The 24,313-nt window shown below is 30.0% G+C and overlaps 2 protein-coding genes across 2 annotated transcripts; one reads left to right on the forward strand and one right to left on the reverse strand.

The window, feature by feature from the left end:
- The first annotated feature begins 7,272 nt into the window (after nucleotides 1-7,272).
- LOC129905586 (endocuticle structural glycoprotein SgAbd-4) lies at nucleotides 7,273-8,174 on the forward strand. The gene is made up of 2 exons (XM_055981100.1): nucleotides 7,273-7,480; nucleotides 7,565-8,174. Exons 1-2 carry the CDS (start codon nucleotides 7,469-7,471, stop codon nucleotides 8,102-8,104), a joined length of 552 nt encoding a protein of 183 aa, XP_055837075.1. The 5' UTR covers nucleotides 7,273-7,468; the 3' UTR covers nucleotides 8,105-8,174.
- A 10,073-nt stretch (nucleotides 8,175-18,247) lies between these two features.
- On the reverse strand, nucleotides 18,248-19,223 carry LOC129907071 (endocuticle structural glycoprotein SgAbd-4). Its single transcript, XM_055983113.1, has 2 exons — nucleotides 18,986-19,223; nucleotides 18,248-18,592 (listed from the first exon to the last, which is right to left on the reverse strand). Exons 1-2 carry the CDS (start codon nucleotides 19,141-19,143, stop codon nucleotides 18,325-18,327), a joined length of 426 nt encoding a protein of 141 aa, XP_055839088.1. The 5' UTR covers nucleotides 19,144-19,223; the 3' UTR covers nucleotides 18,248-18,324.
- Between the last annotated feature and the right edge of the window lie 5,090 nt (nucleotides 19,224-24,313).

The raw sequence follows: 24,313 nt of genomic DNA on the forward strand, positions 1-24,313 counted from the left end.
ATAAAGCTTTACAGATGCAACTGTTCCTTCTGTAAAGCATTATAGAAGCAAAATTGTTAGTAGGGCTATCATTGTGAAAAATGATTGTATTGAACTCTTCTACAAAAAAACCGTTATCAAATCCTGGCGCCCAAAGTTATCGTAGGTACTACGTGCCAAAATAACATTTTTTTTCGGTGATTAAGCCTAGTACGCAGCTGAAGCGAAACGAAATTTTTGAACTTTGTCAGCTTATAAATTCTAGGTGGTTTAACCGACCTACATGTTTTATGTATTGTTAAAAAGGTCAAAATGCCTTCTACTTAAAACTGTAAAGAAATCTAAAATCGACGAAGCTAGATTTTTTTAATGGGTGAAGGTTCGAAAAACCGTTTTTTGCCCCAAACTCCATATGCTGGGAGTGTTGCGGAGTTTTTTTTAAACAACATTTCGTAATCAATGCAATTAGCTCTACAAAACGTGAGTGATTTTGAGTGTAACATAGTGTTATCATTTGGGGAAATAATCAAATTTTTTGTCATTTCGTTTTTTTTTATTTTATTTATTTCAATTGATAAGTTATAACATCAATTGGATAAGGATCAAACTTTAAAAACAATTTTGGAAAGATCAAAAAAACTTACAATTTTTATTCCCACTTACCATTTTCACTCTTTTTACCTCTTTAGAAATAATTTCAATTTCAATCAAATATTGAATTTGCTCGTGCTCAACCCGTGACAAAAAGTTATTGTTTTTGATTTTTCTTTGGTTTAGGTATCTAAAATTTAAACAATGTTTTTTAATAACATGTTCAAATAAACTCAAAAAAATTTGATTTTGCTCATAAAAAAGTGATTAGAAATAAGTCATTTAGAGCTGCAGAAATATTAATCGTTTTATCAGAAATAAATTGCACGACTGGGGTCGCACGTACTTGCTCTTATGGTAAAAGTTACTCTAATGTTAAAGTTTTTCATTGAACAAAATAAGGGAAAATTTAAAATTTGATATTTTCACGGAATTTCGTTAGTGGTGCAAAAAAAATAAAATCTGTTTTTATAAATAATTAAATATCGTTTTAAATGATCTTTTACAAAAAACTAAGTATGCCATTTTATTTCTAGTATAAAAAGGAATTTTTAGAAAAAAAATTTCGAAAATCGTTAGAGCCGTTTTTTAAAAAAATAATTTTTTATATATAAAATTTTTCTAACATTTTCCAAAAAAAAAGTTGATATGCAATTTTAAATAAATAATTAATTTACATATAAAAACAAAATTTCAAAATTTTTCACAAACTCATTTCCAAAAAATTGATTTTTCAAAAAAAAAAATTATGAAATATTTTTTAAAAATCCAAAAATGTGTTTTTTGAAAAATTTAAAATTTTTTTAAATAATGATTGTTTAAACGTTTCTGTATTAAAAATTTGGTTGAAATCTGTTTTGTCGTTTATGAGAAATTCATAAATCCAAAAAACCGTTCTATGGCAGGTACCGTTAATAACGGTACAAAAAAATATTTTTTTATTATCAAAGGAGGTTCTTATCTGTAACAGTTAGCAGAAAAATTTTAATCAAAATCGTTAGAGCCGTTTTTGAAATAAATCAACTTTTCTGTTTCCGTTATATCTTATATGACAGGTACTGTTAGTTTTGGTCCTAAAAAAAAAATTTCAATTTCTCCTCTAGGGAATCACCCAAAACTGTTAACTACCAAGAAAATCGCTTCAGTAGTTTAGGCTGTAGCTCGAGGTTCTTACAGACAGACAGACAGACAGAATTGCCGGACCCACTTTTTTGGCATTCTCCATCAACGTAATGTCATGTAAAATTGTTATCTCGAGTTCGATTTTTTTTACGAATCCTAAACTTGCCCTATAGTACCTATATCGCAAGTAAAAATTTTAAATGACGTTTTTTGTATGGGACAAACGTCATTTTAGGATGAAAAAGCCTGATAAATATTTAAAAGGGCTTTACGAAACTACACATTAGTCATAAGACTCTAAAACTAGAATAATGTAGGTTTCACATGCTTTGCTTTGTCATGATACGATCATTTTTTACTGAGATACAGCCTACTGTATGTACAATGCACTTTCAGTTTTTGTCGCACCCGTGACGGTATAAAAAGACTTCGTATATTTTTAAAAATAACTAAGTTGACATATTTTTGTATCTATCTATTGAAATTTTGTCTAATTTTGGGTAGAATTTGAAAAGGAAACAGTAAAGTTACTGCACAACTGTCCCACCCGTGACGATGGAATGCTTCTTCTTCATCTTAATGCTCCTCATATGGGGCTCGACGGGCCAATTTTTGTTCATATAGTTCGAAATAAATAACAAACAGAATACATTTCTGCGTACTGAATTAGAATATGTAATAAGTGTAAGTATTACGTATAATTTGTTTCAAAGAACCAATCCAACGTAATGTTTTTGTTTGTGTTACATTTTCATTTCTCTTTTCTTAATACTAATGGAAAGATTCAAGTAAGTTGAAGGCACTAACCAACCTAGATATGTACCTAGATATGGGAATTGTACCCCAGTTTTGGATGAATGTACAATTTACAAACTGCAGCTAAATCGAGAGGAGACAAAAAAGTCCAATCGATTTGCTGGATTTTCTGCGAAGTCAAGTGTGTGATCATTCCAAGGTAATTACTGTTGGTACACATTACCGAAAATGGAAAGTAGTTCAGTTTCCTCTTTGGCGCTCATGTGGGAACAATAGCGGGTAGTGGTTTCCGCTTTAACAAAAATAATTTTGCGTCATAGGAAATGATAATATGATCGTATCCTTTCTTAAAATAGATATGTCACATAAATTATCTCATGCAACATTTACAATTTCAAATTGTATGATCAAAAGTTAAAATATTATATAAAAATTGAAAAGAAAACTTCCATTTGAAAATAAGATTGTTATTTACAGCAAAAATACCTTAACTCATTGTGAGGTCATAAAAGTTAAAGATTTTAAAAACGATATAAAAACGACAGTTTACCGAAACGTGAGGAAGCAGAAAGGTGACATCAGTAATGATTATGTTTTATTTTCTCTGTGTTTGGTTTTTTTTTTTTCTAAAAGCCATAAAAGCCTTTACTTTATGTTCCAAAAGTACCTACTTTGAAAACCCTTAAAATTTTGTTACTCAATAAAAATGAATACAAAATACGTATGTTATTGCCTTTTGTCTGACCTTTTGACATCCTTTTTACCTTTAAAAAAAATATCTAGCACCTCAACACTAAACAACAAACAAATCATGACAAAATTAATTATACATCCGTCAGTTATACATTGAGCTACCTATTGATCATTTTAACAGCAAATCAACGTCCATCAATAAGTTAACAATATTTCAAAAGATTCATCACATAACTAAAACCGATGAAAAATGAAATGACCAAACCAAACTCTATATGAACAAAGTATAGCAAGTATATCATTATTATAGAAGAGAGTGAAAGTGCATTCAATATGGTAAAGTAATGCGCATTTAAGTTTAGTCGATAATAGTTTTTATCGCTTTGGGAAATCTATCATCTTGAATTCCATTCAGTAGATAATAATGATCTAGTAAATTTAGGAAAATAAAAATAAAAGAAATATCCTCCCTTTAAGATTTATACTCGATCGAGACAGGCAGACAGACAATCCCATTTCCCCGATTCAAGTCGATTCGATTTTATTCGACCCGACCGACAAACAAAGCCATTCAACTTAACCAATGTAATTTATATTCATTATTCAGTTTAGGAAAGGATCCAGATTCAAAAAAACAGCAGATGAAGCATCACACAGAGCGCTATTACCACGAAAAGCGAAACGAATTGAAGAAACAATTTTAACAAATCCCAAAGTGCACGCGTGCAAACCTTGCAGCACATGGCTTATAGCGGCAACATCTCAGCAAGCTATACAGCTTCAATCATGAATGGGAAATGAAAGCAAAAAGAAATGCTATAAGTCGTGGTGGTAAAAAGGTTCATTTACCTTATTTTCTGTTTAAACTAAATGCTGACATATTTTGGTTTATAAGGTGTCCTAATCTTAAAATAATATTAATTACATTATCATACTAATTAATTTAAAAATATTAAATTGATATACTAATTTATTGACGAACATAAAACGACAAACAAGCATCAAACACAGAACGAATGACAACTTTCAGATAAATAAAACAAGAACATGAAACCAGGTTGCATTTTTATATTTTTTTTGCTAAAAGATAAGACTTGATATTGCCGTTGGTTGTCTAGTTTTAAGAGGCTATTTCTCTTTTGGATGTACAAACTTTCATATGCATCCAGTTGCACTTCTTTTAAAAATCAGATATTTATGCTATATGCAATGAAACGATACATAAAACAGAGACTAAATGGCCATTTATCTTGCATTCGTTTAAACTAGTTGCAGCACATGTATAAATAAAATGCACGACTGGTGTCGCACGAACTTGCTCTTATAGTAAAACTACCCCTAACGTTAAAGGTTTTTAGTGAGCAAAATAAGGGAAAATTTAAAATTTGAAATTTTTAAGAAATTCCATAAGTAGTTTTAAATATAAAAACGAATTACCAGAACAAAATTTTCGAAAATCGTTAGATCCGTTTTTTTTTTTAAATAATTTTTATGTATATAAAAATTTTCTAACATTTTTCAAAAAAAAGTTAGTATATATGCCATTTTTAAGAAAATATTATAAAACACATAAAAATAAAATTTCCATAAAATTCACCAACCCGTTTTCAAAAAAATAAATTTAAATATTTTGTATTAATCCAAAAATATGTTTTTTGAAAATTGTTATATACCTAATGATTGTTTAAACAATTCTGTATACAAATTTCGGTTTGAATAAGCTATGTCGCTTACGAGAAATTCATTAAAAAAAAAACCGTTCTATTGCTGGTACCATTAATAACGGTACAAAAAATATTTTTCTTATTTCCAAAGAAAGCTATTATGTGTTGCACTACAAACAATAATTTAAATCAAAACCGTTAGAGCCGTTTTTGAAAAAAAAAAACATAACTTCTCTGTTTCCATTATATGACATGTACCGTTGCGTTAGTTTTGGTCCTAAAAGAAATTCAATTTGTCCTCTATGGAATCACCCAAAACTGTTAACTGCCAAGTTTGAAGAAAATCCCTCCATTAGTTTATGCTGTAGCTCGAGGTAGGCTTACAGATGGGACAGAATTGCCGGACCTACTTTTTATCATTCTCCATCATCGTCATGTCATGTCAAATTGTTATCTCGAGTTTGATTTTTTTTCCGAATCCTATACTTGCCCTTTAGTACCTACCTATATCGCAAGTAAAAATCATAGTGTGAGTGAAGACAGACAATGTTTGATTTTGAAACAAGTGCGTTATGAAATGTAAAAGAGTTATAACCTCCTTAATCTAGACAACTAACGGCAATATCGAGTCTTATCTGTTTGCAATATATATTAAAATTTAACTTGTTTCAAGTTCATGTTTGATTTATGGTCCTAAAGCTGACGATGACGGTAGATTATGTGAGGGTCACCACTTAAAATTACCTGGATCCTGACGCTGTCCTCTTCTGATTATAAAAGAACCCATGACAGACTTTGGGTATTTTTGCAATAGGGACGATTGCATTCGTCAGGATCCTATAAATTTCAGGGGAAGAAGAAACCTCTCTTCAATTCTGCATCCAAACTAAGCTGACGTCACACCTTTTTTTCAGATTTTTTCCCATTGAGTGAACTAATTTACGAAGAATGATTTGGAAGTATATTTGCTGCAGTTATGAATATCGCTAATAAGATAGAATTGGAATTGGTAGTACACACATTATCGTAAAACAGAGGGACTGAGACAATTATGAAGGTGGTCCGGAAGAGTATTTTCCTCGGTCGGTCTATGTTCCGTTTTTGGACCATTTATAGTCCACGGATGTTGCGAATATTCGCATCCGCATCCGCAAATGCGGAACCTCCGCATGATTTGGGAAATCCGCATCCGCAATAATCAATGCGGACTTTCATGCGGATGCAAAGAAGATGCGACAAGAAAAAAGTTGGGTGGAGCCAGCGAATGGCGCGTACTAGTGGGAGTCACACCGAGTAATACGTCTGTTAGTGAATTTTTTAGGAAAAACACAGAAAAAATGCAAAAGTCATAAATATAGTCCGTTTTCACTAGAGCCTTACAATAAGTCAAATTTCAAATTGTATAGGAAATTTTTAGAATTTGGAATTCGAACTGACCTAATTTGCGAAATTTTAAAATTTGGGCTGAAAACAGGCTATTAATAAGGATCTTTCTTTCCGGACAAAAAAAAAGTGCCATTGAAGAACTTAACGACAATTTCTACCAACTCCACAAGCCAGTCTTCCTAGGGAAAAATTATTTAGTAGTGGAGCTTAATTAACCAACCTCTGTGTAACCCACTTGATGCAGAGAAGGTGGCGGTTAATATGCGAGGTAAGCAGCTCACTTAAATGTTGGTGAAAAACCAGTTTAGCGGAAAATGCTAATTTCCACCCAACAGGGCTGATTAATAATACACACAAAATGGGTAGTTAATGTTTTTAAAATCCTCCTCCTATATTTTGTTCAGCATTCGCCTCTGAAAAAAACTATTAAATGCATAATATCTCAAGAATATTGTGTCGAAATTTAAATTTACAAAGTTATGCTAGTATTTTTATACTTCACCAGCAGCTCACGTTTTCAAAGTCGGCGTCCCTCATAACTTAAAAAATTCATGAAAACATGCCTTTTTTGGGACGAATTATCTTTAACCTCCTCCCTAAAACCAAAGAGATTTTTACCCATTGAATTTTACCTATTCAACGGGGTTAGTTATCTTACTTAAAACCCTTAAAAATGGGCCTATAGAAATACTCATCAAACATCAATGGCATTGCCAAAGAACTACTTTATTCAGCTAAGGTTCATTGAAACAGTTTGAAAACTGGTTAGCAATTTTACTGATGTTTGTTCTTGTTACATTTCAACTGAACACTACCCTATGATAGAGAAAAAGAATACAAAAAAAAAAAAACTCATAAGCTGAAGTAATGAAGAAGAGAAGACAACAGCAACTGACAAAACAACTTGGCGGTATGGTATGTGTACCTATGAGTATACAAATTGAAGCCGAAATTGTGCTAAAGGAACGAAGAGCTTAGCATCAATCTTGCAATATAGACGAATACCACAATTGTTCGTGCCCCGAACGATGCTTCTTTTCTGCTTCCCATGTGAAGTGAAGAGGTATCCATGATTTTGTATTCCCACTTAAAGTCGTACTGGTGCAGCACTTATAAAAAGGCTTCATGAAGCTAGTGCACAATCAGTCTGTTCGTAAACCTGCTTAAATTCAAAACAAAAAAATAGTAACTCGTCCTATATTGTTTTCTGAAACGCCGTGCGTGGATATATTTAAAATAAAATTTAATTAAATTAAGTAAATTATTTAAACAAAATAATGAAAGTGTTTGTAAGTAGTGAATTTTGTTTTTGTTTAAAATAAATGTTGTAATTTTTAAAAATTGATCTTCTTTTTGTATATTGTTTCTCTCAGATCGTAGTGAGTGCATTTCTATTCCTGGCATGCTGCAGTGCGCAACAGCATCCAAATACCATCCCACGACAGGATGAAAAATACGACTACAAGGAAAATCGTGAAACCACAACTTGGATACCAATTTTAAAATACAATAAAGAACAAAGTGAAGATGGTTCATACAAAACTCAGTACGAAACAGGAAACAACATCCAACACGAAGAGACTGGATTTTTAAAGGACTTCTCCGAAGTCCATCCAAATGGTGTTCTTGTGCAACATGGTCAATATTCATATGAATCACCCGATGGCAATATTGTCAGTGTTCAATATACTGCCGATGAAAATGGTTTCCGTGCAACTGGTGATCATATTCCAACAGCACCACCAATTCCGGAGGAAATTCAAAAAGGATTAGATCAGATTTATGCTGGTATTAAAGTGCAACAAGATCGATTGGAGGAAAGGGCACGAAATGATCCAGATTTTGCTAGGAAATTGGAACAAAGGAAAGTGGCTAATCAAAATGGACAATATGTTGGGTTACTTGAGGATTAAGTTAGAGAGTTGGTAGGGGCGGGAAGAGGGTGATTATTGTTGTTGATTGTGTTCGATAAGGATTGTGCGGAATGTGCTGTACCAAATTTTTTGATTTTGCTAGATTTTTATGATAAAGAATTTTCGGTTTAATACAAAAAATGTGGTCAAAAATTTGTTATTTGCTACAAATTTGTTGAAAAACGTCAAAAAATTTGAAGAGTTGTTTTTAATTAAGGCAAAACTTGTGGATCCAATTTGGGGAGAAACTAGACGAAAGTTGTTAGAATTGTTAAGTCAAAATTTGTGATTAAAATCTTTAATTTTTGACGTAAAACGTCAGAAGTTTTAATTTTTAAAATTACAATTGATCAAGCCAAAAGGATATTTCAAATATGGCCAAAAAATTGATAAATTTCGTTAGAATATTAAAATAGTCAAGACCTAATTTTATTTTAAAATCAAATTTTGGTTGGTTCAAAATTTTCAAAGCTAGGTTTTCATTGAAAAAGTTGTCAAAATTTAGGAACTTTCTATTAATTTTTCTTTTTCTTTGTGCTTGTGTTTGAAGAATTTTGTTCCAAATTTAAGTTTAGATTTTGCTGTGACATCAACAATTTTGAAACGTTTAATTAAAAATTTAATAAAATTTGGAACAAAATGAATATGCATTTGAAGATTTAGATAAAAAAAACGGGATAAAAAGACTGTCCCAAAATGTGTAATAAATATTGTTAAACAAATATTTTACTCAAGAAACTTGTTCAGAAAAAAATAAACGAAGAAATTTGAAAGCCAAATTTTAAGATTCCGATTTGTTCAAAAATTACTAATTTTCAAGAATATGAATAAATTTGAAATAAAATTGTAGAATAAAATATTTGTGCCAAATTATAAAAAAAAAAAATACAAAACCTCCAAATTTAATCAAAAGTTAAAAATTTGGTACACCTAAGCATACAAAAAGTCCGCATCTTCTTATTAAGACTCTAAAACTCGAAATTATTTTTACTTAACCATTCTCTTATGTTTTATTTCATTTTTTTTTCTTTTTTGAACGAGCTTATATCTCGTGAATTTATTTTTTTTATTTAAAACTTACCTCTAAAATTTGGAATTATGTATTTATAAAAAAATTATAAAAAAGAATAAATAAAGACTGTGATGATTTCCTACTAAGTTTGTTCTAAATTAGGAATTTTCTGACGTTATTTGTTCTAAAATGTACCTAATCAAAAACTTAAAAAACAATGGAAAATCTTACAAAGAACAATAAAATTATAATGTGTCGCAAAACAAAAAATTGTGAAATCCTCATCATTAAATTAAAAAAAAAGAAAATATTTTGTATATTTTTAACTTTAAATAAAAAGATAAAAAAAATAAGTAAATTGTTTGTGTATTTCTCTTTGACTTCAATTTTCCAATTTTTTGAGGTTACATCACCTCTTTCATAACAATTGGTCTGTGTGCATGGTAATAATAATTGCATGGTGCTGATGATGCTGCCGCCGCCGCCGACTACGATCTGGTATAAGTTGAATGAATGATCATTGTTGATGCTCAAAATTAACCGCATTTTATATTACTTTCACTTTTACCACAGCGAGTGCTGTTGTTGAGCATCTTTTTTATTTTTTGCTCGTATTAATGTCTTGAGATGCATATATTGTTGGTGTCCTCTATATCTTTTCATCATTCAACAGCATCCTCTTGAATGGATTTTCGTTTTTTATTTTTTTTGTGTTGATGCTGTAAAGAAAAAAACTATAAGATTACCAATCAATTGATGGAAGATGAATTACAGAGAGCCATGGGGGATTTTTGCTGTTGGTTAATAAATTGTTTATGTGCCATATCTTTTCTTTCTGCTGTGCTTCTGTGTTATAGTGCAAATATTTCGATAAAGCAAAACAAAGAAGGAATATGAGGTAATATTTTTATTAAAGAAGCGCCCATTTATTATGTAATAATTTTTGGTGTGAATTATGTCTACAGTATGTGTGTGTATTTTGGTAGTCGCAACGTCAATCATAATTCAGTGTGCCAATATTTTTATTAAATTTCAAGTATGACAAAGGAGAAGTTATGCAAATAAATTGAAAATAATAAAAACACGTTCAATGAACTTTATGGGTCCTTTTCTTTTTTTCTGTTTTTAAATAAAATCCATATTATTATGAGAATCTTTATAATTTGAAGAAACCAGAAGAAATGCCAACAGGTAAGGATAGAAGACGCGTTCAACAATATACTACCATTAAATCCATCATTGAATCCTTAGAGAGCCTTGAAGTAAATCAAAAATAATTTTAACAGTAATAAGCGAAATCATTGACAGGATTTTAACGAAATTTAGGACCCTAATTCATACAATTGGTCAAAGCTTAACAGAGTCTTTTTGCGAAATATATTAAAGTGTCATTCTAGACACTAAATTAAGCTGGAAGTTGATTGAAAATGAAGAATATTGCTTTCTATGCCGTTTAGGAAAATATTTGGCAAAAAGGAGGTCTTCCTTCGAAAATAAATTAGTGGATCTACACAAATATCATCGGCATCAAGTGAAAGAAGAAATCCTACATTCTTAAAGAATGCAAAAAAATTTTAATGAGGAGAAAAAACCTGTAGTGTTTACGTGAGCTTTAGGGAAACTTTTATCTGGATTCCAGGGGGCGGGCGTTGATATTAACAAAAGGGCATACCTGCCAGGCACGGATCATCCCTTCATGTCTCACTTGGGAAGAAGCTTACATCACGATCTATATAAAGAATGGTATTATGACTTCGATTTATCTAACAAAAACAAATCCTGGTGGCATAGATGCGCTATTTTGAGAAAAATCTGTGTCTTCTATGTTAAACCTAGAACGAATGATTTAATCTTCAGACCAAGATTTAGTTAGGATTTTTACAGTTTACACCGGGATATCGACCGACAGGAGAACATGAGACAAAAAAAGCATATCATACTCTGAAATACCAGAGGGCATAAAGTTCTAATGAAAACCGCCACAAATATTTTTTTCTTAATATTTTCGGGTTCGAACCTCAGCTCTTTTGTTTAACTAAACAACAAAATGAAAATTTTATGTTTAAGCCAATAGTTTTGGAACACCAAGTGCCGTTATACGTTTAATATAGATTTTAATGCAGAAAATTTGAAAATCATACATACAAAAATGTTTAGGGATACGTTTTTGAAATATGATTTTTCAAAGTATTTGTTCGTTGTTTTTTCAAGCATAGTTTGCATTAGAGCTATACCTTGAGTAATAAATGAGCAATTAGAGCAGAATAACCGGTACCTGAAAGCTGAATAAATAAATTAGAAAAACATTTTTAAAACATTTTTAATAAATCCTCTTTTGGAAAAAAAGTTTTGACAAAAAATTTTCTTGCTCAGAAAAAAGCATCAACATTTTTTTAGATTTAAATTTTTTATGTGACTCTTGGCAAAGATAAAAGGATACATTTTTAAAAAATCTATAGATAAGTTACCCAAATATGAACGTTTTCTAAATGTTGAAAACTTCTTAATATTCTGTAACTGCAAATGATACTCATTTTCGATTTGGTACATTTTTTAAGCCGAGCACTCCAACTAACTACTTTATAGTCATTGAAATGTACGACTTAGACGCTCGTTCTTGCTTTCGAAGTGACCAAGTTTCTACCACTTTTATTAAAAGCGAAATTATCATCATCATAAGTTAATTCATAAATTAAATCAACGGTAAATGCCATCAACTTTGCAGATAGGGCGTTACTGTAGAAAAATTTAATCTTAGAATATAACCAAAAATCACCCCTTAAATTTTCCTTATATTTTTCGGGAAATCCTGTATTATCAGAACTTTCTTAATTTAACTTATAAACAAAATTGGTTTAACTATAGCGAAATCACAAAATTATAATACAATTTGTCCATATCCGTAGTTTTTGAGAAATTTAAAATTGAATTTTTTTTACAATTACTGACAGCATTGTTTACCAAATTTAATCAAAATTGTTAGAGCAGTTTTCAAAAAACTCGAAATATTTTTGACATGAAAACCTACTTGTCCTATCGAGCGAGTGCAAAATTCTTTCTTTTTTTTTATTAAGGGTTCGAACCTCAACTCTTTTGTTTTGTTTAACTAAATATAGCACGTTATATAAACTTGCAGTTGGGGTGAGTTGTATAAATTTTAAAACGGTGCGGTAATAGAGATTTATAGCTCTGTGTCAATGATCATGATGATAAAATAACCAAGTATATCTGAACCACACTTGAACCAGAGTTAATCTGCTAAAATCGTTAATGTTAACTTTTATCAACGCTAAACCACGTTTATAGAATTATTTCTTAAGCTTTTAATTCGGGCTCTACTTTCGCAGATCTATTAGTTGAAAGACAATATTTTTCAAGACTCTATTTATTATAATTTAAAAAACTATGTACAATTTAAATTCATATAGTTTACACCTTACACATAAACAAGTAAGACAAAACCTCTGGTAATCATCTAAGCATTTATTTTAATATTAAATTACCATAATTTAATCTCAAACACAAAGTTTAAAATTCTTGAATGTCTTAATGCCTATTTATCTTACACCTTTTAAATGCCAAAGAAATATATTACATTACGGTAAAATAAAAGAAGACTTCCATAAAAGAACCTTTATGTTGCTCAAGAAGAAAAATTAATTTTAATCAAATTAAAATATTCTGCCATTCATCGAAAATAATCATAAAATGTAATTGAAGACGGTTTAAGGCGGATGAATTTTGCGCAATAAAAAAATCTAACTAATTACTTTGCTGTCATAAAACGGTTGCAATATAAATCCCACATAAATTACTTTGCATCTTTTGCCTTTCTCGTATACAAATATCTAGAAAGGTAAACACGCATGTTATTGAAATCATAAGTTCCCAACAAACGATGAGTATTATGTTGATTCCAAGAACTGTAGACGACACAAAAAAAAAAAAAATACTGATTCAACGATTATGTAATACTCTTTGAGACTGATTTATTTGACATTTTCCCCCGCTACGATTGTAGATTGCGGCTTCGCACAATGTTTCAATTAGTAATGCAAGTGACAACTTTTGTTCTTTTCTTCTTTACGAGACATAAATTTGAAAATCTCAAGGCTGTAAGCTTATGGATAAGTACATTTTTGTCTCAGCGTTTGTTGTTTGGGTGGCAACTTGTATATGTACATTCTTTTTCATAGAAATTTAGATCGTTATCTGTATAGTTTAAGAGGTAGGTTGATGGATATGTGATGTGAGTGAGTATAGGTTTGGCATTATTCCACAACAAAAAATAATAATAATCGAGGAGATGACATTCTAAATCTTTGCTGAAAAAATTTTAAGTGCTATTATGCAACAGGAATAATTTATTTTTTTATTTGAAAACAATATTGCAAAGTATGATATAATTTGCGCAGTTTGACAAAACATTAAAAATAGTACTCTACTTGGATAAATATTGGCTTTTAAACATTTGTTTTTCTCAAATAACATTGATGATCGACATGTTTCTGGAATGCAAATGTTTTTTAAGAAACATAAGATAATTCTAGTTTTTATTTGGTAATGGTATGAATTGAAAGGTGTAAAATCAAACAGAAAGATTCAAAATAAGTAACGAAATAGTATTTTTTTTTACATTTTAAAAGAATATCTTTACGATTCTTAAATTCCAAATAATTTGTATTTATGTATATGATGATGAATTTTTTCAAAGGAGTATTAAAATGCAATGGAATAAAGAAAATAACGTACGTAAAGTGTTGCTTTTTTTGTAAAATTTTTTTTTTATTGATTATGTTTTTTTTTTGGGACATAGAGACTTGGGACTTAACCACCACAAAATAGTTCAGAATTTGAGCTTGAGGTAAGCCATGTTTTTTTTTAATAAAAAATGATTGAGGTCTATTCAAAATTTGAACCTTTGCCCTTACGCGTGTTTGAAGCTATATACTTGGTTATCTATCACTTGGCTAGAATAAAGGTAGAAACATATATTTCATTTTGGCATTTGTCAAAAAGTAAATTTTCACTCTGACAAATACGCCGGAAAGACAAGTTAAAAAAAAGCAAACTAGAGCTCAAATATGTAAATGAATTTATCGAAAATGGCTCAAATTTAAATCTATATTAAACTCTAACTAAAGTTATCTTGTTTATATGTATACATTTCTTACACTTTGCCACCACGAATATTACTATGATGATACCCTGGTTGGAGATATAAGCCATTTAAAAATGTATTTTATTTACTCTTAGGATGTCAACTTACAAATTCGAAAAAAGTTAAAAAAAACTTCGGTGTTTAAGGCGATTGTTTTACACACTACAACTGGTAACCGTCAAGTCTCGTTTCATGTCTTTAATAGAACTGGATCTTTTTAAGCAGTTCATTAAAGAAGTTAATACTTTAAATTTGTTTTATGAAATTTAAACCGTTTGTAACCACAACTGCCGATTGTTACCTGTCTGCGTCTTATGCTTTATGAAAGTATATTAATGTGAGCAAATAATGAAAAGAGTTTTGATTTTGTTGAATGAAGAAAAAGTATAGGTTGCTTTGAGGCGTAGATTGTAAAGCTTAGACTCAGCCTGAACTTATAATACCTTATGGTAATGTATCAGAAGTGTTGGTGAATTATTTAAAATTTAAAAGTGTTTTAGTTAGTATAAAATAAAACATAATTGTGACTTGCAATTCACAAAGTGTTGGAAAAATTCGATGTTTTCAAATGAGAAATAATATAAGTCACAAAAGCGAATTATATACAACACATACATATAATAATATAATATTTGGTTTAATTTTAAAATGAAAAGTACAAAAAGATTAAGCTCTACTGATACTAAAATTTTAAAGTTTACAGACTTCAATTTCCTCAATTGTAGAAACGAGTGCGAAAATGTCTGAACAATTTGTTTTCTCTACGATTAATGGTTGTTTTTTTTTGTGTTGAAATAGAACTATTAAAAAAATGTAATCATTGCTTTGTAAAAGAATGCCCCGAAATGAATAATTTTTATTAATAGCAATCATTTCACAAAATTGGGGATATTTAGAGAATTTTGTATCCTTTCATTATTTCATAAAAAAAAAGTTAAAAATATAACTGGGCATTGCGTTCCAAGACATTCATTTTAAATTAAAGTTAATTTTTGTTAGAAAAATTTAAAGAATTTTTGTTTTAAAAGCTGAATTAGAGAAGCATAATTTTCAAGTCAAGTTATTAGATTTAGTTTCACATCAATACCATTTTTTAATGTTTGAAAATAAGTTAGACATTTTTCTAAATCTTCCAATCGAATAAAGTTTTTGTTTTCAAAATCTGAATAGAAATAAAAATGTACATCTGATTGTACTTACTTGCTTATAAGTTTCAAGTTGTTTCAAGTCTTTTTATTTAAAAGTGTTGTGTTACACTTTTTTTTAATCTTAAATTAAATGACGAAAAATAAAGGGAAAAGATACACTATATCCAAAAAAAAATCTCAATCGTATAAAATTTCCAGAAATTATTTGACCCAATGGATGAAATCCCCATGGGGAAAGGCACCCAATGGACAAAATCCCCAATAAATAATTTTTTCTCTCACTTTCTCCAAACTCCCAAAAATCTCCATTGAGCAAAAAAAAAAAACGATCCTAAAATGAAAAAAAAAATAAATGTTGAACCACAGAACCACGCCACAGAAAAAATAAAATGCACGACTGGGGTCGCACTTACTTGCTCTTATGATAAAAGTAGCTTTTTTGTATTTAGAATTAGGTACAATAGGTAAGGTATAATTTGATCTTTTAAGGAATTTCATAAGAAATGCAAAAATATGTACATTTTCCATATTTCCGTTACCCGTATTTTTTTAAAATATATTAAAAAAGATATTAAAAAACAAAAAAAAAACCAACCTTGGAAATTACGAAAAAATCATGTGTACCTACCAAATTTCAAGGAAATTCGTCCACCCGTTTAGGCTGCAGCTTCATGTACAGCTTTTTGTGACGACGACGCACCGTGCGATTTGATTGCTTAATACACAACTTGAGCATCAGAAATTTTGCAATTTTTTCTCGACATTTTTTTTTTTGAGATTTGTTTCTGGAGATTTTGTCTTTACCCAGGTGGTGTCTTTTAGATTTTCTTTTTGGAATCATAGGTTTTGGTAATTCATCACCAACACTAGTTATCAACTTATCAGCGCAATATCAAGCTAGTCTACGTACTCACAACTAAAACAAAATCAGTTCAACAAATTTGATTAGTTGACTCTGGAAATAAATCAGATAGACTATCTTAGATTCTACGGACTTCTGTGAAGAAATCATATTTTTTAAATGTCTCTAATATTTTGAGTTAAATTTATTTACGTGCTTAAGGGGGGAAATCCCTCTGGATTTTTTTATTTTTGAATTATTTTTTTTGTCTAATAAATTCATTTATCTACCCAAGAAACTATTTTCAGTGATGGTCTTAACCTTAAATGAAGCCTCAAAAGTCCCTAGATAGTCCCGAATCCCATGCGCTCCGAACCTACCACAGTACGAAAACGTATGTATACACTTGAAACGCATTTTTCTTGAAACGCGTTTTTTTTCCGCGCCGTGCAACGTAACTCAAAAACTAATGAAGCTATCGACTTGAAATAAAAGCCAAATTTCTCGTTAAATAATTGGCCGTTGCATGAACCTAAAAGTTCAATAAAATAACTACAATAAATATTTTTTTTAACAATTTCTTTATAAAAAAACATTGTGTTTTTTCGTTTTTTTGGTCTCTAATTTTTATTTTAGATTTGTTTTTACTAAATTTAGGTTCATGCAATGCGTATACAAATATATTTTATTGGAAAAAAAATATCTTTTTTGATCATAAATAGTTTTCGGACCAGGGCATTGCACGGCGCAAACGCGAGGCGTCAACTTCAAAGAGCTGTAGAGCCACCATTATGTTTTTTTTTTACTTCAAAAAATTTTATCAATACTTCATAATGTCAATAATATCATATTCTTTTCTAAATTTCAACAAATGCTTTCGGTTTTCCAAAAAAAAATTATTGAAAAGCTGTCTTCCAGAGGGATTTCCCCCCTTAACATTTTACACTCTTTCAAGTTATTAATATAATTCTTTGCTGTTTTTTAAGACTAAAAACTTGTAAAATGCCCATCCTTTTAAAATAAATTATAAAGGTTTGGTATACTCATAAAATATTCAGTCCGTATTGCCATAACCTTAAAATAGTTTCATTAACCAAAACAACGACATTCTTTATGAATTTACTCTTTAAAAATGCTTATTAAGTCCATCTGATATCTTCAAGGGCTTGTAACCATGCCGCGCCACAATCAACGATAAAACCACAAAACATGTGCCTTGAAATATGAATTATGAAAAAAAAACAAAAAAAAAAATTCTTTAAATTGCCCATCCTCCATCAACAACAAGATCAAAACACATCAACACATCATCTTCCAGCTCCATAAAGATCCAAAGATCCCTGAAAATAAAATCAGAGAAACACAACCATACGCCAAATTGATATGAACGTGCTGCTTCACCTGATGCGATGTACTGAATGTTAAGGAAATACTCATCTCGTGACCACGAGTATCGAAGACAACAAATATGCGTTGACATACTCTTGATATTGATCTTTCTTTATGACTTTTTTTTAAATAATAATAACGAGATAGTGCGGTATAAGTTTTAATGTCTGAGTTGGAATTCGAAGACTGATTTCATTACTCACCACAGTACTATCATCTCGAGCCAAACAAATATTGAATCAAATTCATGGCCAAAACTATGCATCGATTACACCAAAAACCACAAACATGCCCACTCGCACTTCACGCATCTGTCAATTTGAATGAAATTTCATCTAGGTACCGAACGAATGAGTACTTGTCAAACCAAAAAAACAAAACACATACCCATTGATTCGTTTAAGAGGAAAAATGATGTGTAAACAGACCTGAAGGTTCCCACCTTCCACAAAAAAAAAAAAAATCAAATAAAATAAAATTAATTAAATGTAAATTTTTAAACTTGATTACATTATTTTTTTTTAACTTTTATTTATTTTTATAGCTGTACAACTTAATTTCATAACAATAAACAAAATTATTTTTTTGTTGATACGAGTAATGACTAAATGGTTAATAATAGTTTTGGCATGATTAACTGAGTATATGTCTTGCGGTCGTGGGATTTTTTTATTGCTGAGGCTGGCCTGATGGTGCCACAGGCTCAGGGGCAACTGGCAGATGATCTCCTTGGGGCTGGAAGCCGTTTTCATCAGCAATGTATTTTAAAGTAATGATATTGCCCTCGGGATCTGAGTATGTGTATGAACCGCTTTGTACTAGAACGACTTCTTCGTGTTCCTCCAAAGCTTTACCATCTTCATCGACAGATCTGGGGACAACAATGGTCTTCATGTATCCTGAATTTTCAACTTTAATTCCATTTGATGTTTCATAGCTAAATTAAAAGAGAGTTGGAAAAATTGTCAAAAAGTGTCAAAAATTGTCAAAAAGTGTAAAAAGCTATTTTAATGGCGTTTTCGATTGGCAGTCCGGAAGCGTCCGGAATCATTCTGAAAGCGTTTTATTCGTACAAAACTGACAGTTTTGTGTGAATAAAATTTTTTCAGAATGATTCCGGACGCTTCCGGACTGCCAATCGAAAACGCCATAAGAGATTTTATAAAAGGTTGCCAAAATGTGTCAAAAATTGTCAAAAATTGTCAAAAAGTGTAAAAAGATATTTTAAGAGAGTGTAAAAAAAAGTTGTCAAAATGTGTGAAAAATTGTCAAAAAGTGTGAAAAATTGTCAAAAAGTGTCAAAAAATGTCAAAAAGACAACTAGCTCCACCTGTTGTTATAGCTTCCATCAGGATTGCTAACATCGACTTGTTTGATGATAGTTGCTGGTGTTGTTGAGGATGAATCGTCCTGGATTTGTTGAGGCCGAGCACACACTACCGCGACAACAGCACAGACAGCAAAGAAACGAATTGATGAAGTGAACATGGTTCTGGTTTGTGGTTCTGGCTGGGATGGAGACACAGTTAAGAGAGAGAGTAATCCTTTCTTATTGGCGACGACGACGATGGTAGATCGTTACTGATGTCGTTATGTCAACTCAACTGACTATTTATAGGGAGGAATCGTTTTTTGTATGTTTCTTTAAAAATTATGACAACTACTACCAAACCATCACGGACATAAGTGTCTGTCTGTCAGATATAGATGAGAGGTGTTGTATAGAGAGCGGTGTGTTCTTTTTTTACCCATGAAAGATGTGATGATTTTAGTGTTTGCTCATTTCGCATACAGCGGTATAAATACGTGCGCACGAATAGTAATGGGGAAAAAATCACACATTTTTTTTTTTTTTTTTTCATTTTACTTCTTTTTTAGATTTGAAGATTGAAGTACTTTTATATGCGCACAAGTTCAGTTGAAATCGGGGGAAGATACTTGTACCCAGAAGATTAAAAAGGTATTCAATTTAGGATAGGGAGAAGGTGAAGTTAGGAATTGGGTTTGGCGGTAATCAGACTTTTTTGTGTGTACAAGTTTTTTGTGATATATTGCACGGGATTGATTTTGTCTGATGTGAGTGATCAAAAATTCTATGGAATTTGTCGGCTATTATAATAACAGAAGAAGAAAGGAAGTGCCCTAAGCTACCATATGAATGGTTATAGAAAGCAGATTAATTGAATCAAAAAATATAGTGATGGATAATATAATTGGGAGGTTAACTGACCGATTTATTATTCCGATAAAATTATTATTAGATAATAAAGTGAAATTTGTTAAGTAAAGATTATTTTTATACAATCTTTTGAATTTTGAACAAATGTTATAATTGGACAATAAGAAACCAATTTTTTTGAGATTCTTGTGGATATTATTATGCAACTGCTGGTTTAATGATTTGTTTTTTCTCTATGTGTAAGATTTTATCTATTGAAATTGAGAAGAAATTAGATCACGTACTCACCTATCTGCGAGTAAAGTTTGAAAAAGTGAAGATGTTTGTTTTGTTTAGAATATATGCTGCAGCACATTGTTTAGCTTTTGCTATCTGCAGGATCAATGGTATTAAATTTACTTAAGAATGCTAGTTAAAATTTGCAAGGTCAGAGTTGTTTCGCTTGATTTTTGTTTGCTTAAGAATGAATAATTAGAGTAATCCACTTATATGCAATTTTAAATTTATTTATTTGGCTCACTGAAAACATAAATAAATATTCAAAATGGGAGTAAAATTCTTTATAAATGACGCAAAAGAAGTTGGTTTTATTAACCAAAGTAAAGTAGTTTGAATATTTTTGATTATTTTGTGAGTTATATTCGGCTGTGAAAAATATAGTTTTATGTTTAATGGAAATGCTTGTAGAAATAAAACCCTAAAATTCTCAACCTTGACAAAATCATAACGTTGTTTTAAATTAAAACCAGAAAATCAAAGGAAAGTTTTATTCCGCTTAGAAGTTACTATTTCTTATTTTAAGCAACTATGATAAATTCCATTCGAATTATGCTTTGCGACCCATATAATTTGTAAGATCATTGAAATTTTTTAGAAAAAATTCTAGAAACATTAAATTAATTTTGCATAATTGAACAAAATTTTAAACGATTTAGTAAATTGCTAAAGCCATTTAGTAAGTTACAAATTGAAAATCAGTCTGCTGTTTTGCTTAGTAACTCACTAAAATGGCTTTAATAACTTAATCGTTTAAAATTTTGTGCCATTTTTGTAACAAAGTAAATTATTAAAATGACTTAAGCATTTTACTAAATCGTTCAAAATTTTTCGCCAATGTTAAAAAAAATATAAATAGTTTGATGAGATATTTCGAAAGTGAACTTAAAACATTGATTTGTTCTGGTCTCTTACGTTTCTTGTTCTTTTTTTTTTACAATTTTGTAAGTATTGTGTAGAAAAAACGGTTACTTTCAGAATATACTTCATATACTTTTTCTAAGCTAAAAGTTGGACAAAGGAAAAAATGCATTTGAAATCCGTAAAAAAGTAAGTTTTTCAAATTTCAAAAATATGTAGTTTTCTAAGAAGGCAGTTAGATTTCTGTATTTTTTTTCGTTTCTTTTTAACACATTTTTTCTGAAATGAATTCAATGGGAAATTGGGAAAAGGGCAATGAAAATTTACTGTACACAATTTAACCGATTTTTTAGACATAAACATATATGTTAATATATACTTTACAATATACACTTTTGGGTCATGAAAAGTGCAAAATATAATGAGTCATAAGAGAATACGAAATTACACAAAAATGCAAAATATTTTTGAACGGTATTTATCAAAACTTGTTATAAAATTTGTAAGCTTCTACGGAGTACGTAACAAAATCTCGTGTTTGAATAGAAAAACCAATAATTTTAAACATGGTGAAGTTTTCATAGAGGCAAGATTCCTTCCACTAGTTTATCGTGTTGAGGTTAACCTATAAACAGGGAAAAATACTTAGTTATTTTGGAGATCATATTCTATCATACTATTAGGCCTTACATTAGGTTCGATATTATAGTTGAAATTGTTTTTTAATGCAAAATATTTTTATTTGCAATCAAAATTATATTTTCAATGGAAATATTGCAATCAAATTTTTTTGTAATGCAATTTTTTTACTTGCAAGTAATATTTTTTTTTAATGCAAATATTTTTCAGTTGGAATACATTTTTTTTAATGCAGACCGAACAAATTTTTTTTTTAGGAATTACAAAACTTTTTTATCAACTACATGTAACTGCAATCGATTTTTAATTGCGCTAAAGCAAATGGTCATTAGAACTTTGTCGAAGCGAAAAACTTGTTAATATACTTTTCAGTGCCTGACGTAGAAGAATTTAAAAATTTACTGAATATAAAATAGCCGAATATTCTGCGACATCTCTAGTTTAAATTGGTACAGAGAGTGATAAGTTGTTTGATATAAATTGCGAGCTATAGCGAGCAAGAAAATTTTTATTGAAGAAATAAATTTGAACCACTCTAAGGCTTTACACAAAAAATTATTTCGTGCAATTTTATATGTAAAAACATTGAAAAATGCACTGAAATTAAACTATAAACTTAAATTGTTTAATTTTCTAATTTGAAAAAATTTGATAATAGAAAGCTAAAGCTTCACTCTCTAAATAAAAGGATACATTTGTTTTCGTTTATATACTGGATTTAAGCTTGACATAGAACAAAAGTGGGTAACAAGCAACTGATGATATCTCGGATATTTAAATAGATTTAACGGTAATATTTCAAAAACGAGATGTGATCGAATATTTCTGTCTTCGGATTCGAGTTTAGCAACCCTTCGAAGAAGTATAGTTTAGTCGCGCAATAAAAACCTTGTATAAATACTTGTGTTATTTAAAGGGTTCTTAAAAGAACATTTTAAGGTGTTTATGTCAATGATCAAAGAGGTCAAAACTAGTTTTTTGAAAAATCCCTAAATAAACGTTGTAATGGACCACAAAACTTTTATTTTCCCTTATAAAAATTATATCAACTGCTTCTTTAACGATACAAAATTGGTAGAGACTTTAAGGGAGATTTTCAGATAGGTAATAAAATTGTTAAAATACACAAACAAACCGTATTTGTTTATAATATATCTTTTGATCTTCTGAAAAAAATTTCCCCCTAAATACGGCTATGAAGATAAATCCTTTGTTTTTGTCTTTTTTAAAATTAATTTAAATCTTATAATTAAAAACTATTAATTTATATTTGGCACTCATGTGAGTGTTAGGTCTCATAAAAAACCATGCGCTTTATTCTTTTTATGCAGTGTTAACATGCATTCCAAAAACTGCCTCTCCCTATTACTAAGTCAAACACGAGATTCCAGCAAAATGCATGAGTCTTTAATTCACACCTTAGCCGGAAGATTAAAAATCAATTAGCAAAAATACACACATTGTCTCGGAATCATAAAACATCAAAAATGAGTGCAAAAAAAAAAGTTCAACGTTCCAAGAAATATGGCCAGTAGGTATATAACATGCTTTCGGCAGATAACCAAAATTAAAATATTCATTCAAAATTCCCAAATTGTTTATAGTCGAAACAAATTTTTTTGAAACAAAATTATCTTGGTCTTACAACAAATATTGGTACATGCATTCAAATTTAACTTCTCTTCAAGGCCATATTGTTTGTTATATTACCTACACGCAGAAGAAGACATAAATAAATGATGATCTGATGTCCAATTGACCACTCTCGTCATTGAATCATTTCTAAGTCAAATAAAAACAGTAGTTATCCAGTCTTCTTTTGATTGAACTATTTGCAAATTATGCAAAAAAGATTTTATGGCTCATGGGAAAATAAGTACACACATTGGCTAGCAACTATCAATCATAAAGGTTAGTGCCCTCTCTACGCAGAAAACAAAAGTTTATTATTCGCTTTGAGATTAAACAAAAAAAAAAAAAAAGAAACAATAACTGTTAGAACAAAAGCACGTACAAGAAGTTTATAAATTTTTTGAATCAAAAAGATTTCATAATTTGAAGCGTGTTGGGTGAAATGGTTGATTGAAATTCTAAACTCGAATTCGGCGAAACAATTGAAATAGTGGTTAAACTATTTTGACAGCCATATAAAAAATCGAAGACGCCCGTTTGCGACTTATTATTATAGCTTAAAAACCAACATACTTCGATGAGTATATCTTTTTGTATTGGTGTTAATACATTTTGGATAAATCTGCAATTTGTTGCGCCCATGTGCTAATGAACTCATTTTGAAGTTGTTGTTATTTTTTTTTTCTTAGGGACTTAATAATTCATCATTTTCTGTAAGGTATATTCATTTTGTTTGTTTAAATAATTAAGAACATTTTTACCACCAATACTGACATCTAATGCAAATCTAATAATGATATTGCATTGAAAGTGAGTTTTATTTTTCAAGGTAATTATCAAATAATAATAATTTAAAATAAACAAAAAATTTACGTAATATTTAGTAATGTTTGTCAGCTAGAGGAATTATTTTGAGTGATTCTGATTTCTGTGCTGTGGTTGTCGAGGGTTTTATTTACATACTTTTGCTACCGTATCTTTGCATCATTCATGTGTGACAGAAATGTTTATTTCCGCCTACAGATATATTATTGAAGTATTTGGCTTGGGTTTTGAAAGTAGGCGTTTCGA

Source organism: Episyrphus balteatus, chromosome 1 (assembly GCF_945859705.1).
Source record: "Episyrphus balteatus chromosome 1, idEpiBalt1.1, whole genome shotgun sequence".
Classification (NCBI taxonomy): Eukaryota; Metazoa; Arthropoda; class Insecta; order Diptera; family Syrphidae; genus Episyrphus; species Episyrphus balteatus.

Coding starts and splice junctions, on each gene's coding strand:
- LOC129907071 (XM_055983113.1), bottom strand. CDS start 19,143: ATGTTCACTTCATCAATTCGTTTCTTTGCTGTCTGTGCTGTTGTCGCG. Junction 18,593..18,985: donor GATGGAAGCTATAACAACAG/GTGGAGCTAGTT, acceptor CTTTTAATTTAG/CTATGAAACATCAAATGGAA.